Source organism: Alexandromys fortis, unplaced genomic scaffold (genome assembly GCF_014885135.2).
Source record: "Alexandromys fortis isolate MF-2015 unplaced genomic scaffold, M_Fortis_MF-2015_v1.1 scaffold_295, whole genome shotgun sequence".
In the NCBI taxonomy this organism is placed as follows: domain Eukaryota; kingdom Metazoa; phylum Chordata; class Mammalia; order Rodentia; family Cricetidae; genus Alexandromys; species Alexandromys fortis.
In genome coordinates this window covers 300,163-315,451 of record NW_026068169.1, presented here as the reverse complement: position 1 = coordinate 315,451, position 15,289 = coordinate 300,163, and the positions used below count along the sequence as shown (strand labels likewise).

The 15,289-nt window shown below is 40.3% G+C and overlaps 1 protein-coding gene across 7 annotated transcripts in view; it reads left to right on the top strand.

Annotated features, from left to right (window-relative positions):
• Positions 1-15,289, top strand: part of Fam120c (family with sequence similarity 120 member C) — a 127,046-nt gene that overhangs the window by 99,745 nt on the left and 12,012 nt on the right. For 5 of the 7 annotated variants that reach the window (XR_007589529.1, XM_050128320.1, XM_050128322.1 and 2 more), the window contains exons 11-13: positions 2,768-2,882; positions 10,050-10,259; positions 11,847-12,048. Coding sequence is in view for 5 of the 7 variants with exons in the window: in XM_050128320.1 (XP_049984277.1) it covers positions 2,768-2,882; positions 10,050-10,259; positions 11,847-12,048 (527 nt within the window). In the remaining 2 variants the exon portion in view is untranslated. Of the gene's footprint in view, positions 1-481; positions 616-1,256; positions 1,441-2,767; positions 2,883-10,049; positions 10,260-11,846; positions 12,049-15,289 lie in introns of those variants that run through there. The other 2 variants (XR_007589530.1, XM_050128326.1) reach the window with 2 other exon arrangements.

The window sequence follows — 15,289 nt, the reverse complement described above, 5'->3', positions numbered from 1 at the left end:
CCTTGCACTCCATTGATTTATTAGTCCCTACACTGTATCTCTTAATTTATTCAACACTAGTTGAATAGGAACAGTGATTCAAAAATGAAGGTTAGCCTATGCTGACAGTGATTTATTTGTCCAGCAAATATTTATTGAGCACCTATGATGCTGTACTTTATACTAAGGCTAGAGAGAGATTTGAGATTAGCACCGCAGTATGAGTCAACCAAGCAAAAGCTCTAATCTCTAATAAAGGAAGTTAATTCTTCCTCTGTGGAGGCCTCTGTGATTCTCCAGGTGCATTTAGTCAGCACTGAGAACAATCTGCAGGATCACGCCCTTTCTATGAGCTCGCCCCTCTCACATTTGACTCCTTCAGGTCATTTTTCTTTTCTAAAGTTCAAGATGTATGTAATTCAAAGAATTCTACTTTGGATGCTTTCTTTTGGTTAAGGATTTGTTGTTGATTGTTTTGCTTTTTGTTTGTCATTTGTTTTAGCATGACCTGTTGATACATTATTCTTCCAATAAATGTTTGTGAATGCCCACTCTATGCCAAGCACCTAACGTTCATAATAATTGAAGAATTATAAAACAAGATCATCAAGAGCACACAAGGCCCTAGACCTCCTGGTAACTCACATAGGCACTTAAATAAATTGTCTTTTAGAAAATCAGTAAAGCACTTGAACCTCATTCTGCTAATCACACAGTCTGTAATTTTAAATGTCTTTTATTTATACTTTCCACGTCATAGCTTGATGGTAACATTTGAAATCTCCCAGTATAAATGAACTTGTTGTTCCTTTTCTTCCTTTTTTCTTTTCATTTGCCAACAAAGTAGAATAAAAGGCTTAAAAATAGAAGCTTAAATAAAGCGAAATCAAGAAATTCTAAAAATAGCCTTCAAGACAAAAATTATTAGTAAAAAGAACACTATGAAAGGTACAAGCTATGAATTATGTGGTAAATTATATAGTATCAGAAAGTATAAAATAGGTTATAAAGTATGAATACAATTTCCGAAGTGAACAAAGCGTGAGCAGGAAAGAGGGTAGGAAGTGCTCTAGGCAAAGGGAAGTTTGTGGGGTGTAGAGTCCCCGCCTACATATCCTGAGTTGCTAAACGAAGTCACAGGATTTGTTGTCTTTCCTGCCACTCCAGAATCATTGTGAAATTCAAAGGAATACTATTGTGAGCTTGAAGAAAAAATATTGTTGGTCAGGATGTTTATACTGTTTGTTCATTTTGATTTGTTTTTTTTTTCCCTATAGGACGGTAGCTCAGAGAGGTTTCTAGATTCCATGCCAGATTGTGGCTGTAGTAATTGGACTAGAGTCCCCAGGAATACATCCCATGTGTTGTTCCAGCCACCCCTGGCTTTAAAGCAAGTTTCCAAAGTCTTGCACTACTTTAGAAGTTACGCTTGTTCATTGTCATGTGGGCCTTCATGGAACTAAGTACGTATTATACAGATATATTTGCAGGTCTGTTTTATCTCTACATTCTCAGTATCTATAAGACACTGTTATCTATAAGACACATTCAGTTTGTGGACAATCAGTTTAAACACTCATGAATAGGTACCTAATTTGTAGATTTCCTATTTATTTATTACTTTGGTTTTATCGAGACCAGGTTTCTCCAGGTAGCCCTGGCTGTCCTGGAGCTTGCATTGTAATCTGGCCTGGCCTCCAGCTCAAAAATCCACCTGCCTCTGCACCCTGAATACTGGGATTAAAGGTGTGCACCACCACCACCCCGCCCTACAGATCCTAGCTTTAAAAATGGTACCATGACATCCAGTTATCTTCACAAGCCAGAGTTCGTAAGTCTGTGGCCAAGGGTTGAAAGTAACCAAAGCATTTGCCTAACATACATGTAGTCCTGGATTTCATCCCTAGCACTGTGACAAAAAATTCCTATGACCAGACCTTGTGGAGTTATACACTGATAGTGCTTAGCTTCATCCCCAAACAACTTCATTTCCATTGATACATTGTTTAGTCCCTTCAGTCACCTCTCACCTGCTATGCATGTCATCATCACTCTCCTACTAACAATCCTTAAATGTCTTCCTACAATTTGGGGACAAAAAATGCGCATTTTATAATCTTATTTGGAGACTCTGATGTGGCCTACTTTATAATTTTACCCACTATCATTCAGCAATATCAAGCCAGGAGCATCTTGCCAAATCATGCCTCCATAATACACTTTGCTAGAAGATCTTCGAGCATCCTATTCCTAGCTTGTGTCTCGATAACTAGACAATTCTCTTGAAACTCTGCTCCTACTGAGTTTTTCAGGGTGACTTCTTTGACCACCGGGACTCTTCTGTGTTCTCATAGAACCCTGTGTAGTTTTTTTTTTTTGTAACACACTGTGCTGTCAGTGCTGTTCATGCCTATCTCCTCTACCACTCAGATTGAAATAATTATAATTATAAATTAGCCCAGAGTTGGGTTCCTGATAGGTTTGTGGGGTTTTTTGTGTGTGCATGTTTGTGTGTTTGTTTTATAGTTTGGGGAATTGATTCCAGAGCCTTGTGCATACCAGGCAAGCTCTTTATTACTGAGCTACATCTCCAGTCCTTGGTGGTGTTGTTTTGATAGTGTCCTGCTATGAAGCCTAGGCTATCCTGGAACTCTAGCCTTCTGCCTTTTTCTCCTAAATAATAGGATTGCGGGTGTGAGCTAAAATGCTTGCCACCATTTTAGGTTCTTAATAAGTGTATGTGACATAAATGGCAATTGTGATCAAATAATGATGTTTTTGTGTCTAGATACATGGTTCAGTGGCCTGGTGGCCGAATCCTGCATCGCCATGAACTTGACACCTTCCTTGCACAGGCTGTGTCTACCCAGCTTTATGAACCAGAACAGCTTCAAGAACTCAAGGTGATTTATTCCACCTTCATTTAATTTTTTCTGATGTTTAGGTTTTTCTTTCTTTCTTTTTTAAAACAGGGTCTCAGGGTGGGCCTAAACTCTCTATGTAAGTTAAAATGACCTTATGACCTTACACTCCTGATCCTTTTGCTTGTACTTCCCAAGTGCTGAGATTATAGGTGTGTGCCTTTTCTTTCAAAAGTTCAATCTTCAACTTTACATCTTTTCTTTTGGAGCTAGGAAAAGAATAATTCTATAGGTAAATGTTATATTTCCCTTAGCCAAATAGATACTTCTATTAATGAAACCAGGAGATGCTGCTATATTACCCCACCTATAATGATGACACAGAAAAGATAGAGATTTTGCAGGGTTTGGAAACCATGGTAAGGTTTCTGTCACTTAGAAGGTATGTTGCAGGGACTTACCTTAATGTCATTGAGTAAATGTCTACTTCCTACTACTTAATTTGTACTTATTTGTTTATTTAGTGTGTGAGTATAGGCATGCATATACTACAGTATACACGTAGGGGTCACATGACAGCTCTCAGTACTCAGTCCTCTCCTGCCACCTTGAAAGATCCAGGGATCAAATTCATGTGATCAGTCTTGTGTTCAAGTTCCTCTACCTACTGAACCATCTCATTACTGGCGCCTCCCCAGTACCAAGAACTGAAAGCAATAGAAGATAGTAGGTTGACCCAATATAGGTTGCCTTGTACTTCAGTCTTAGCATTAGTACCTCCTGTCTAGGTTACTTAAGTTTCTGACCTTCTCTTTTTTTTTTTTTTAACTCATGGAACTGTAAGGATAATGTGTAAAAGAATGTATGTAAAACAGAACAGTCTCTTGTATATTTGTATATTTTAAATATTCCATGCTCCAGTGCTGGAGAGATGGCTCAGACATTAGGAGCACTGGCTGCTCTTCTAGAGGTCCTGAATTTAATTCCCTGCAACCACATAGTGGCTCACCACATCTCTAGTGGGATCTGCTGCCCTCTTCTGGCATAAAGTAGTACATGCAGATAGAGCATAAAATAAATTTATAAAGCCTGGTTTCTTGGAAGAAGTGGTAAATTGGATTGGTATTTTTTAAAGTAATAAAATAACATAATAATTTAAGAAAATAAATCTATAAATAGATAAACTATACAACATAAATACTAGTTATTAATGCAAGACACCATTCCGCTGGTTTTAGTAGCTATGTTTCTTTGAGGCTGTATTTATTACTTTTCTCACTGGTATGACAGTCAACTTATTGAGGGAAACATTTGTTTTAGCTCAGTTTGAGGATACAGTTTGTTATGGCCATGAAGTCAGGGTAGCAGGAGCCTAAAGAGTTGGTCACATTGTATGCACACTGAGAGATGATTTGATGTTCAACTTGTTTTCTCCCTTTTAATCACTCCAGTACCCCAGGCTTAGGATAAAGTTGATCAAATCCAATAAGACTTATGAAATTAAACCAGATATGGTAGCATGCACCTATTATAGTTCCAGCTTCTCCTCTAGCTGAGTAGGAAGGGGAGTATCCTAGTTTACAAAATATATGCATTGTGATAAGTGATCGATGCCAACTTGGGGCAGGAAAGGATTTATTTCAGCTTATACTTATAATATATCACTGAGGGAAGCCAGGGTGGAACTCAAGGCAGGAACCTGGAGGCAGCTGCTGAAGCAGAGGCTAGGGAATGCTACTTACTGGCTTGCGTTCATGGCTTGCTTATACATCAATGAAATGCTCTAAGACTCCCCTACAGGCCAATCTGATGAAGACAATTTCTTAATTGAAGTTCCTTCTTCTCAGATTGTAGAAGGAGCAGCGGGCTGTGTTCCTGCTGCCCAGCTCCCAGCCGCCTGGCTAGCTTTACCCAAAATAATTACACAGAAGCTGTATTCCTTTAAACACTGCTTGGCCCATTAGCTCTAGCCTCTTACTGGCTAATTCTCACATCTTGATTAACCCATTTCTATTAATGTGTATAGCACCACGAGGTGGTGACTTACCAGGAAGATTCTAGCCTACATCCATCTTGGGTCAGAGCTTCATTGCGTCTGACCCACTTCCCTTCTTCCCAGAATTCTGTTCTGTCTATTCCTCCCACCTAAGGGCTGGTCTATCAAATGGGCCAAGGCAGTTTCTTTATTAACCAATGAAATTAACTCCTCCATCATCAGATGACTCTAGTGTGTATCAAGCTGACAAAACAAAACAAAAACCTAAGCTGGGTGATGGTGGCGCACGCCTTTAATCCCAGAGTTTAGGGAGGCAAAGGCAGGCAGATCTCTGTGAGTTTGAGGCCAGCCTGGTCTACAGAGTGAGTTCCAGGACAGGCTTCAAAGCTACAGAGAAACCCTGTCTCAGGGAAGAAAAAAAAAAACCTAACCAGCACAGAGCACAGATAGTTTAGCAGGAAGAAGAGGGAGACACCTTCTGAATGGGGAAAGACAACCTAAGAAGGGTAGTACATGCTTTAAAGCAGGGCCAGGCAGTGGTGGCATATGCCTTTAATTCCAGTATTTGGGAGGCAGAGCAGGCAGACTTCTGAGTCTGAAGCCAGCCTGGCCTATAAAGCAGATGCCAGAATAGCCAGGATGGTTACACAGAGAAACCCTGTCTCAAAAAAACACACATTGAAAAAAGCTGAGGCACGAAGGTAAAGAGTTTGAGACCAGCCGGGAGTATGTGGTGATTTCAAACCAAACAATTAAATAGACTTGAAGTCAGGCTGCAGCTCAGTGGTAGAGTACCTGGCTAATAAGCAAAAGGCTTTGGGTTCAATCACAAACACCAGAAAAAAGGAGAGAAAGACTTGCAAAATCATAATTTAAGTTAGGTCAGCTGAGGAAAGATGCAACAACCTAAGACAATGAATGATTCTTTTAATAGCAAATATATTTCTGGGTCCTAGCGCAGCTCTTCATGCCAAATCACACCCAGAAAGGGACTTGAAAACACATCAACTTTTCTATCAAGTCCTCTGACATGCCAGCCTTAAATAGCCACTACAATTAGTTTTAACTTACTTATTTTTATGTGTATTGATGTTTTGCCTGTATGAATATTTGTGCACTATGTGCATGTGTAGTGCTAACAGAAGTCAGAAGAGATCATTGAGTTCCTTAGAACCAGAGTTACAAATGATTGTGAGCTACCTTGTAGGTGCTGAAAATTGAATCTGGGTCCTCTATAAAACAACAGGTGCCCTTAGCTATGGAGACATCTCTCCAGCTCCATACGATGATCAATTTTTAATGTTATCTTTCTTTGATTTTGCAGGATGGGGGTGTGTGGATGATCAAATCTTGCAGTCTTTTTGTGTGCTTGTCCTAACCATTTAGAATATTGTTTATAAATTGTCAGCTTTTTTTTCATACAAAAAGCAAGTCAAGGGGGCTGGAGAGATGGCTCAGTGGTTAAGAGCATTGCCTGCTCTTCCAAAGGTCCTGAGTTCAATTCCCAGCAACCACATGGTGGCTCACAACCATCTGAAATGCGATCTGATGCCCTCTTCTGGCCTGCAGGCAGATACACAGACAGAATATTGTACACATAATAAATAAAAAAAATTTAAAAAAAAAAGCAAGTCAACTATACATCAAAAATATTTTTCAAAATTATACCCATTGACTGGGTATAATGGCACAATCCTATAATGAAGGCATAAGTCACAAAACAGTCCCACACCATGGGTGCCCATCTGTGGTAGGGAGCGGGGCCCCTTGTTTGTACTGCCCAGCTAGCTTATACCCGAAATAATCACACAGAAACTGTATTAATTGAAACACTGCTTGGTCATTAAGCTCTAGCCTCTTATTGGCTAACTCTCACATCTTGATTTAACCCATTTCTAATAATCTGTATATCACCACGAGGTCGTGGCTTACTCGGAAAGATGCAGCATGTCTGACCTGGTGTCTCCATGGCTGCTCTCTCTCTCTTTATGCTTTCTTCCTTCCAGAAGTCAGTTCTGTCTCCCCACCTACCTAAGTTTTGCCCTATCAGGCCAAGCAGTTTCTTTATTGATTAACCAATGAAAGCAACACATAAACAGAAGGCCCTCCTACACCACTATAATCCCAGTATTTAGACAGCAGAGGCTAGAGGGTCACCTATGAGTTCAAGGTCAGGTTGATCTCTACATAGAATATACATACACACCGTTAATCCAAGCACTTGGAAGGCAGAGGCAGGCAGATCTCTAAGTTTGAGGCTAGCCTAGTCTACAGAGTTCCAGGATAGATGGACTGTTACACAGAGAAACCCTATCTCCAAAAAGAAACAATGGGCCTGGAGAAATGACTCTAAGCACTTATTTCTCTTTCAGAGAATCCAGGTTTGGCTCCTAACACTTACAACTCACAACCATCTATAATTTCATTTCTAGGGAATCCATGGACTTTTTCTAGCTTCCAAGGGTACTTCAAACAAGTGGCACACATGTGTACATACAGGCAAAACACTCATATGCATAAAATAAAAAAATAAGCCAAGAAGTGGGGGCACATCTTTAATCCCAGCACCCAGGGAGGCAGAGGCAGGCTGATCTCTGTGAGTTCAAGGACAGCCTGGTCTACAAGAGTTAGTTCCAGGACAGACTCCAAAGCTACAGAGAAACCCTGTCTCGAAAAACCAAAAAAATAAAAAATAAATTTTTAAATCTCCAAATGATTCCTCTTAACTTTACATCTTGTCATTACTCACTAAACAATACAATATGAAATCTGTTCATAATAAAGTAATCTAGAGCTAATTTAGCATATAGAAAGATTGTGTAGGCTATATACAAACATACCATTTTCCATAAGGGACTTGGGCATCCATAGATTGAATTATCTTCAAGGAGTCCTGAAACTAATCTCCCAACAATACTGAGAGACAAGTGTATTTTACTTTCTTTTTTAACTTATCAAAGTGCATATTTCCTTTGTGTTAAAAATCTAGTGATTTTTTTATCATATGGATGTATCATTTAATTATTATAATGTTAACTGTTTAGATTATTTCCAGTTTTCCTTAATATATGTGCTGTGATAATGGCATGTTTATGCATAGAGCTTTATTGACATTGTGCACTTCCTTAGAATATAGTCTGTAATCCTGTACAGCAGTTTTAGTGTGCCTATATTTTGACTGCAACCTGTCACATGAGACAAGGTATCGAATCTTCCAATTTTGATATCATGTCAGCACTCAAAATTGCTTCAGATTTTGGAACATTTTGCTTCTGAAATGGAACTTGCTATGTTACCTAGGCTGAACTCCAACTCCTAGGTTCAGATGATCCTATTCCCTCAGCATTTTAATTCGCTGGGACTATAGCTGAGCTCTACCCTGTGGCAGAAGAGGTTCTTGTTTGGTTGGTTGGTTGGTTGGCTGGTTGGTTGGTTTAAAATAAGATCTGTGGCCTTGGCCCAGGCTGACCTTGAACTTGCAGCAGCCCTCCTGCCCCAGCCTCCTGAGTCTATCTATGCACCATCACCTTGCTAGAACTGATTCTTAAATGTAGACTCTCTGCGTTGGCAAATGTGAACATCTTCAGAGTTCTTGATATATATTACTTAGTTGCAATGTATGTTCCTCAACATTTATATGATTTCCCATTTATTTCATTGCACTATCATCAGCAATGAATATTCTTTTGGTTTTAACTTTTTGAAATTTTCAACTTTGATGGGCAACATAATTAGTATCCTCTAAACCAGAGGTTCTCAACCTGTGGGTTGTGACCCCTTTGGGGACACATATCAGATGCCCTGCATATAAGATATTTACATTTCAATTCATAATAGTAATAAAATTACAGTTATGAAGTATCAGTGAAATAATTTTATAGTTGGAGGTCACCACCACATGGGGAACTTTAAAGGGTCACAGCACTAGGAAGGTTGAGAATCACTGTTCAAATTATTTCAAGGAAGGTTGGACATAAAAGCTACTTATGCACTGAAATGACTCCTGAAAGGAAACTGAGGCAGGAGGAGTACTGTGACTGTGAGCCAGCCTGAGCTCCAGAGTAAGATTTTTTTACTTTTTTATATTTATTTTATTTAAAATAGATAAACAATTAAATAAATTATTATTAAACAATTAATTTTTTTGGTTTTTCGAGACAGGGTTTCTCTGTGGCTTTGAAGCCTGTCCTGGAACTGACTCTTGTAGACCAGGCTGGCCTCGAACTCACAGAGATCCGCCTGCCTCTGCCTCCCGAGTGCTGGGATTAAAGGTGTGCATCACCACTGCCCGGCCAACGATAACTATATTACATTTATTTTTATTTATTTGGGAGTACAGTGCAGAGGGGTAGATGTGTGCCATGAAGTGTGTGTGGAGATCAGAGAACTGCTTGAACAAGTTAGTTCTCTCCTTCTACCATGTGGGTCCTGGGGATCAAACTCAGTCTTGGCAGCAAGTATGTTTAACCACTGAATCATCCTGGCAGTCCAACATGTTCTAATTTACCTGGAAGAGTTAATATGACATTATAATAAATAAACAATAACAACAATAAAAATGTTACTAATGATAATCTAGGTTAAGTATCCCTTGTCTGAAATGCACAGAAATGATCAGGCATATTTCAAATTTGAAATTTTTGTAGACTTTTTAATGTTTGTATATACACAATAAGATATCTTAGGATAGGACCCAAATCTTAACTATTACATTATTTATGTTTCATATATACCTTATTGAGGGGGTTCCCTGTGTAACAGTCCTAGTTGTCCTGGAACTAGCTCTTGTAGACCAGGCTGGCCTCGAACTCACAGGGATTCACCTGCCTCTGCCTCCCGAGTGCTGGGATCAAAGGCACGCCGCCACCACCAGGCCCTCATATATACCTTATAAACATAGCCTGAAGATAATCTTCTTTTCAAAAAGATTTATTTATTTATTTATACAGTGTTCTTCCTGCATGGATGCCTACAGGCCAGAAGAGGGCACCATATCTCACTTTAGAGCCACTATGTGGTTGCTGGAAATTGAGCTCCGGACCTCTGAGCTATCCCTCCAGCCCTGAAGATAAGCTTATACAATATTTTAGGGTGTCTGCATTTTAATTTCAACCAACTATATGAGGCCATAGATTTTAGATTCTTTTAGACAAAGTTTTTCATTTCTTTTTTCCCCTTCTATTTCTTAATTCTTTTCTCTGTGATGGTTTCAGATTGAGAAACTGGATGCTCGAGGGATCCAGCTTGCTGCCCTGTTCATGAGTGGGGTCGACACAGCTCTGTTTGCTAATGACGCATGTGGCCAGCCAGTCCCTTGGGAGCACTGCTGCCCCTGGATTTACTTTGATGGCAAGCTGTTCCAGAGCAAGCTCATTAAAGCGGGCCGAGAGCGAGTGTCCCTGATTGAACTCTGCGATGGCCAGGTAGAGTGGACACCCCTGATCTGTCATCAGGATGAATCATAAGCATGCAGGGGGCAAGGAGCATGCAGGGAGGTCCCGAAAGCCTATAACCTAATACATGTCTATTGCAAAATCATGCATTGGAAAGTTGTTTTTATCCCCAATCTTAAAGTTTTCATGACTTTTTTTTCTTACTGAGAGTATTTCTTCCCCACATAATTTCCACAAATACTATATGCCCTTCCTGGAACTATTTGAAATTTCATTTTCCCTTATTTAAAAATGCTGCAAGTCACTTTTCTAAGTGATTTTTTTGGTGGGGGAGGGATTATAAATAGAAGAGAGCAGTAAATAGATGATAGAGTTGGTTTTACAATATAACCTTGGGAAAGGTAGAAAAAAGCAAGGGAAAGGAAACCTTACTCAGTATTTTATCAGCTTAGTGGGGAGTAAGCTGAGGGACTAGAGCAGCAGAGTCAGCAAAGTACTCCTCTCCTGCCCCTGTCCTTTGTAAATAACATTTGGTCGGAACATGGCCACATTCATTCCTTTACATTTCTGTGACTTCTGTCGTGCTAGAATGGCGCAGAAGAGTAGTTGTGGCAGACACACCCCACAAAGTCTAAAGTATTGAGTTGCCTACCTTTTCCAGAATTTTACCAACCTCTGGGACTAGGTATATGTGCATACTTATACTTGTTTTTTTTTTCTCTTTGGGGGCCTGACACCCAGCTCCCAAATAAATACACGGAGACTTATTCTGACCTATGAATGCCTGGCCTTAGCTTGGCTTGTTTCTAGCTAGCTTTTCTAAGTTATATTATCCCATTTTTCTTTAACTAAATTTTGGCTCTGGGCTTTTTGCCTTTCTTTATTCATTGTATCTTTCTTTCCTTCTTACTCTGTGGCTGGCTGCAGTGCTAGGTGGCCGGTCCCTGGTACCCTCCTCTCTTTCTTTTCTCGCTCCTCACTAACCCTTTTTTCAAGCCTAGATTTCTCCTATTTGTTCTGTCTGGCAGCCCCACCTATTTCTCTCTCCTGCCTAGCTGTGGATCAAACATGTGTTTTAGATAGGCAAAGTAACACAGCTTCACAGATTCAAACAAATGTAACATAAAAGAACATAACACATATTTGCAGCATTAAACAAATATTCCACAGCATAAATGAATGTAACACACCTTAAAATAACAGTCTACAACACATACCCTCATCAGAGCAAAGGTTGAATACGGGAGAGGTTAAAAGGCCCTCTATGTGTCTGTTTTTTTCTTTTCTCTGTTACCTGATTTTGTTACCTCCCCCTTATAAAAGAATAACCTAGGCAATCATTGGCCATGCAATCAACCATTTCCTGATGTCCTTCTTGTTCTGTTTGTTATCATCCTCATAGATAATGTTCCTCACATTATCTATGGCCAGAACTAATCTTCTGCTACTGTAGAATCTTGTGAAGAGAGGGAACTTTGATACCAAATGAGTCTCCTGAGGCTGGAGTCTAGAAGCACAATGGGAAAAACGTTATGAGAATGTGCCTAGAGTGCTCAGTACTGTGCATGAAATATGGGGCGAGTTCAGAAAACTAACAATTCTCTTCTGCATTTGAAGGCTGACCTGGCAAGCAAGGTGGAAAAGATGAGGCAGAGTATCCTTGAAGGCGTCAACATGAACCATCCACCGCCTTCTGCTCTACTTCCGTCACCTACATTTGTGCCTCCCATGATGCCCCCCCTCTATCCTGTTTCTCTTTATTCCAGAGCTATGGGCTCATTTCCACCTCCCCCTCAAGCAAGGAGTCGGGGCTTTGCAGGTCAGTACTTAAGAATGAGGTGTCATCTGATTTATTTCACAATAAACCATTTAGTTCCTTGCCAGCTACAGCCTCAACAGTACAATATATGTCTTACCTTGTTTGAATTCCATCTGTGGTATAATAGTTTGAAATGTAACTCTCCATGTATCCTGGGGAAGAAAGTCCATTGAAATCCAAGACCATTCTCAATAGAGGTGGTTGGTTCTCAGGGATTTGATTCGCACCATCCAAACTCATGCGGTCTGGACTGATACAAAACTGATGAGTCACTTACCATTTCATTATTTTGATCGCTATAACTCATATCAACTGGATCTTCACGGTTGCTGTTAGTTCATCCACTCCTTATGGGCAGTTGCAGGAAGGTGTTTGTGGGGAAAGAATTGTAAGTATGTGTCAGTCCTGGAAGACGACAGTAGCTTGAGGTAGCTGTAATCACTCTAGGGGTAGACCTGATACATTGCCTACTCTAGGTCCAAAAGCATAGAAAGTAACTTCATAATCCACACACCGCAAAGAATTACATTTTAATAGAGAAAACAAGCACATACATGTATGTATAAATTATGGTGCCTGCCTAATAAGGAATAGATGAGCACGCTTCAGGCAGCTGAAATCTTGGTATATTAAACAACCTGCTTCTGGTGAAACACAGTTTTCTGTAGGTGTGGTGTCTGGGATCAAACCCAGGACTTTAAACATTCTGGGCAGGCATTTTACCTCTATATGCATCCCCAGCTCTGAAGCAGGATCTCTCAGTAGAGGTATTTTTTTTTAATATTTATTTATTTATTATGTATACAATATTCTGTCTGTGTGTATGCCTGCATGCCAGAAGAGGGCACTAGACCCCATTACAAATGGTTGTGAGCCACCATGTGGTTGCTGGGAATTGAACTCAGGACCTTTGGAAGAACAGGCAATGCTCTTAACCTCTGAGCCATCTCTCCAGCCCTCAGTAGAGGTATTTAAAATGAAATAGCAAGACTCTATCATCAGGTCAGTGTATCTTTGCGGTTGAACATGTGTATTGTGTGTTGCACCTCTATTTAAAACAATAAAGCTGGAAGTTGAACTTAGTCTTTTAGGGTCACAAAACTCAGCAGTTATATTTAGCTCAAGAGTGGGCTTACATGAACAGTATGGAAGTCAGGCCCTTATGTAGTCAAGTCTTACAGACCAAGAAGCCAACCATTTATCCCTTTAAGCTGACTTAACTGATCTCTGATTTTTGTTCTGTGTGTTGGCTGTGTTGTGTTATTCTAAAAGATGCCTTCATTAAGCCAAGGTCTTGGGAAATTCTTACCATCACCTAAACTACTGATGGATCACAGAAGCCTCCTAATTGTTTCCTGCCTTTCTGAAAGGACATGATAAGATCACTAAGTGCAGCTGGGTGGTGGTGGTTGCACGCCTTTAATCCCAGCACTTGGGAGGCAGAGGCAGGTGAATCTCTTGAGTTTGAGGTCATTCTGGTCTATGGAGCAAGTTCCAGGACAGCTAGGGCTACGTAGAGAAACCCTGTCTCAAAACAAACACAAACCAACAATGTAATAAACCCTTAGAATCTTTCTTTTTTCTTCTTCTTTTTTTTTTTTTTCAAGACAGGGTTTCTCTGTAGCTTTGGAGCCTGTCCTGGAACTAGCTCTTGTAGACCAGGCTGGCCTCGAACTCACAGAGATCTACCTGCCTCTGCCTCTGCCTCTGCCTCTGCCTCTGCCTCTGACTGCTGGAATTAAAGGTGTGCGCCACCACCACCCGGCCAGAATCTCACTTTCATACAAAGGTTGTGATGGCTTTTGGGGTGGTTTTTTTTGTGTGTTTGTTTGTTTTGCTTTTTTTGAGACAGGGTTTCTCTGTGTAACAGTTCTCGTTATCCAAACTGAATTCACTTTGTAGGCCAGGCTAGCTTTGAACTCATAGAGATCCACCTGCCTCTGCCTCCAGAGTGCTGGGATTAAAGGCCTGCACTACCAGCAGCCAGCATATCATAGTTAGTTTTTTTTATGATGGTTAGTTTTAAATGTCAACCTAATACAACCTAGAATCAACTGAGAAGAGAGTCTTAATGTGGAACTGTCTAGATTACGTTGACTTATGGGTATGTCTGTGGATAATTGTCTTGGTTACCTTAATTGGCATGGGGAGGATCCAGCCGGAAACTGGGCAGCACCATTCCCTGGTTTGGGGCCCTGGACTGCATAAGAGTCACTCCCTAAGTGCTAACATGCATGCGTGCATTCTCTCTGCTCTTGACTTCAGATTGATGTGACTAGCTGCTTGAAGTTCTTGCCATTTTGATTTCTCTGCTATGATGGAACTATGAGCAAAAATGTACTCTTTCCCCCCACCGTGGCCTTTTGTCAGGCTATTTTATCAGCAACGGAAATGAAACTAGAACAAGGGGCTAAATGTATACAGTGTTCTTAACCTGTGCTTTCTTTCCATGTGCTTACCAGTAGGCCATAGCCTCATGGAGATACACATATTAATAGAAATGGGTTCATTTAAGATGTAAGAGCTAGCTAGGAATATGCCTAGGCTATTGGCTGAACAGCGTTGTAACTAGTATAGTTTGTGTGTAATTATTTGGGTCTGGGTGGCTGGGAAACAAACAAGCAGTCCCCTTTTACATCTTGTCTTGAACTGTTCCTGGTTTTTACAACTGTTATGGTTAGTTTTTTGTTGCTTTCCTTGTGGCTGTGGCCAAATACCTAACAGGACAGAGAGATTTTAAGTCATGCTTTAAAGAAATACTGTATATCACGGCAAGGGAGGCATGTGGACTGGTGCTTATCAGTGGAATGCTGTGTTTTCTTTATGTTTGTTGATCTTTGTGAATCGGGAAGCAGAGAACTCAAGCCAGAAATGGACCCAGTTAAAACCCTCAAAGCCTACCCCCCATTACCCAACTAAGCTCAACCTCCTAAAGGCCCCACAACCTCCCAAAAAGCACTGCCAGCTGTCAAAGGAGAAGGACACTGGAACCTTACGAGTAGGCCAGAGCCTCGTGGTGATACACATATTAATAGACCAATTGTTGAAACATAGGAACCTGTGAGGCATATTTCATATTCAAACTGCCTTACTGCTCTAACCAGACTGGCATTAATTGCTGTAATCTTCCTGCCTCTGTCTCCTGAGTGTGAAATATATATATATTTCATTTTTCTTTTTCTTTTTTTTATTATTTATTTTTTATTGAAAAAAAATTCCACCTCCTCCCCGCCTCCCATTT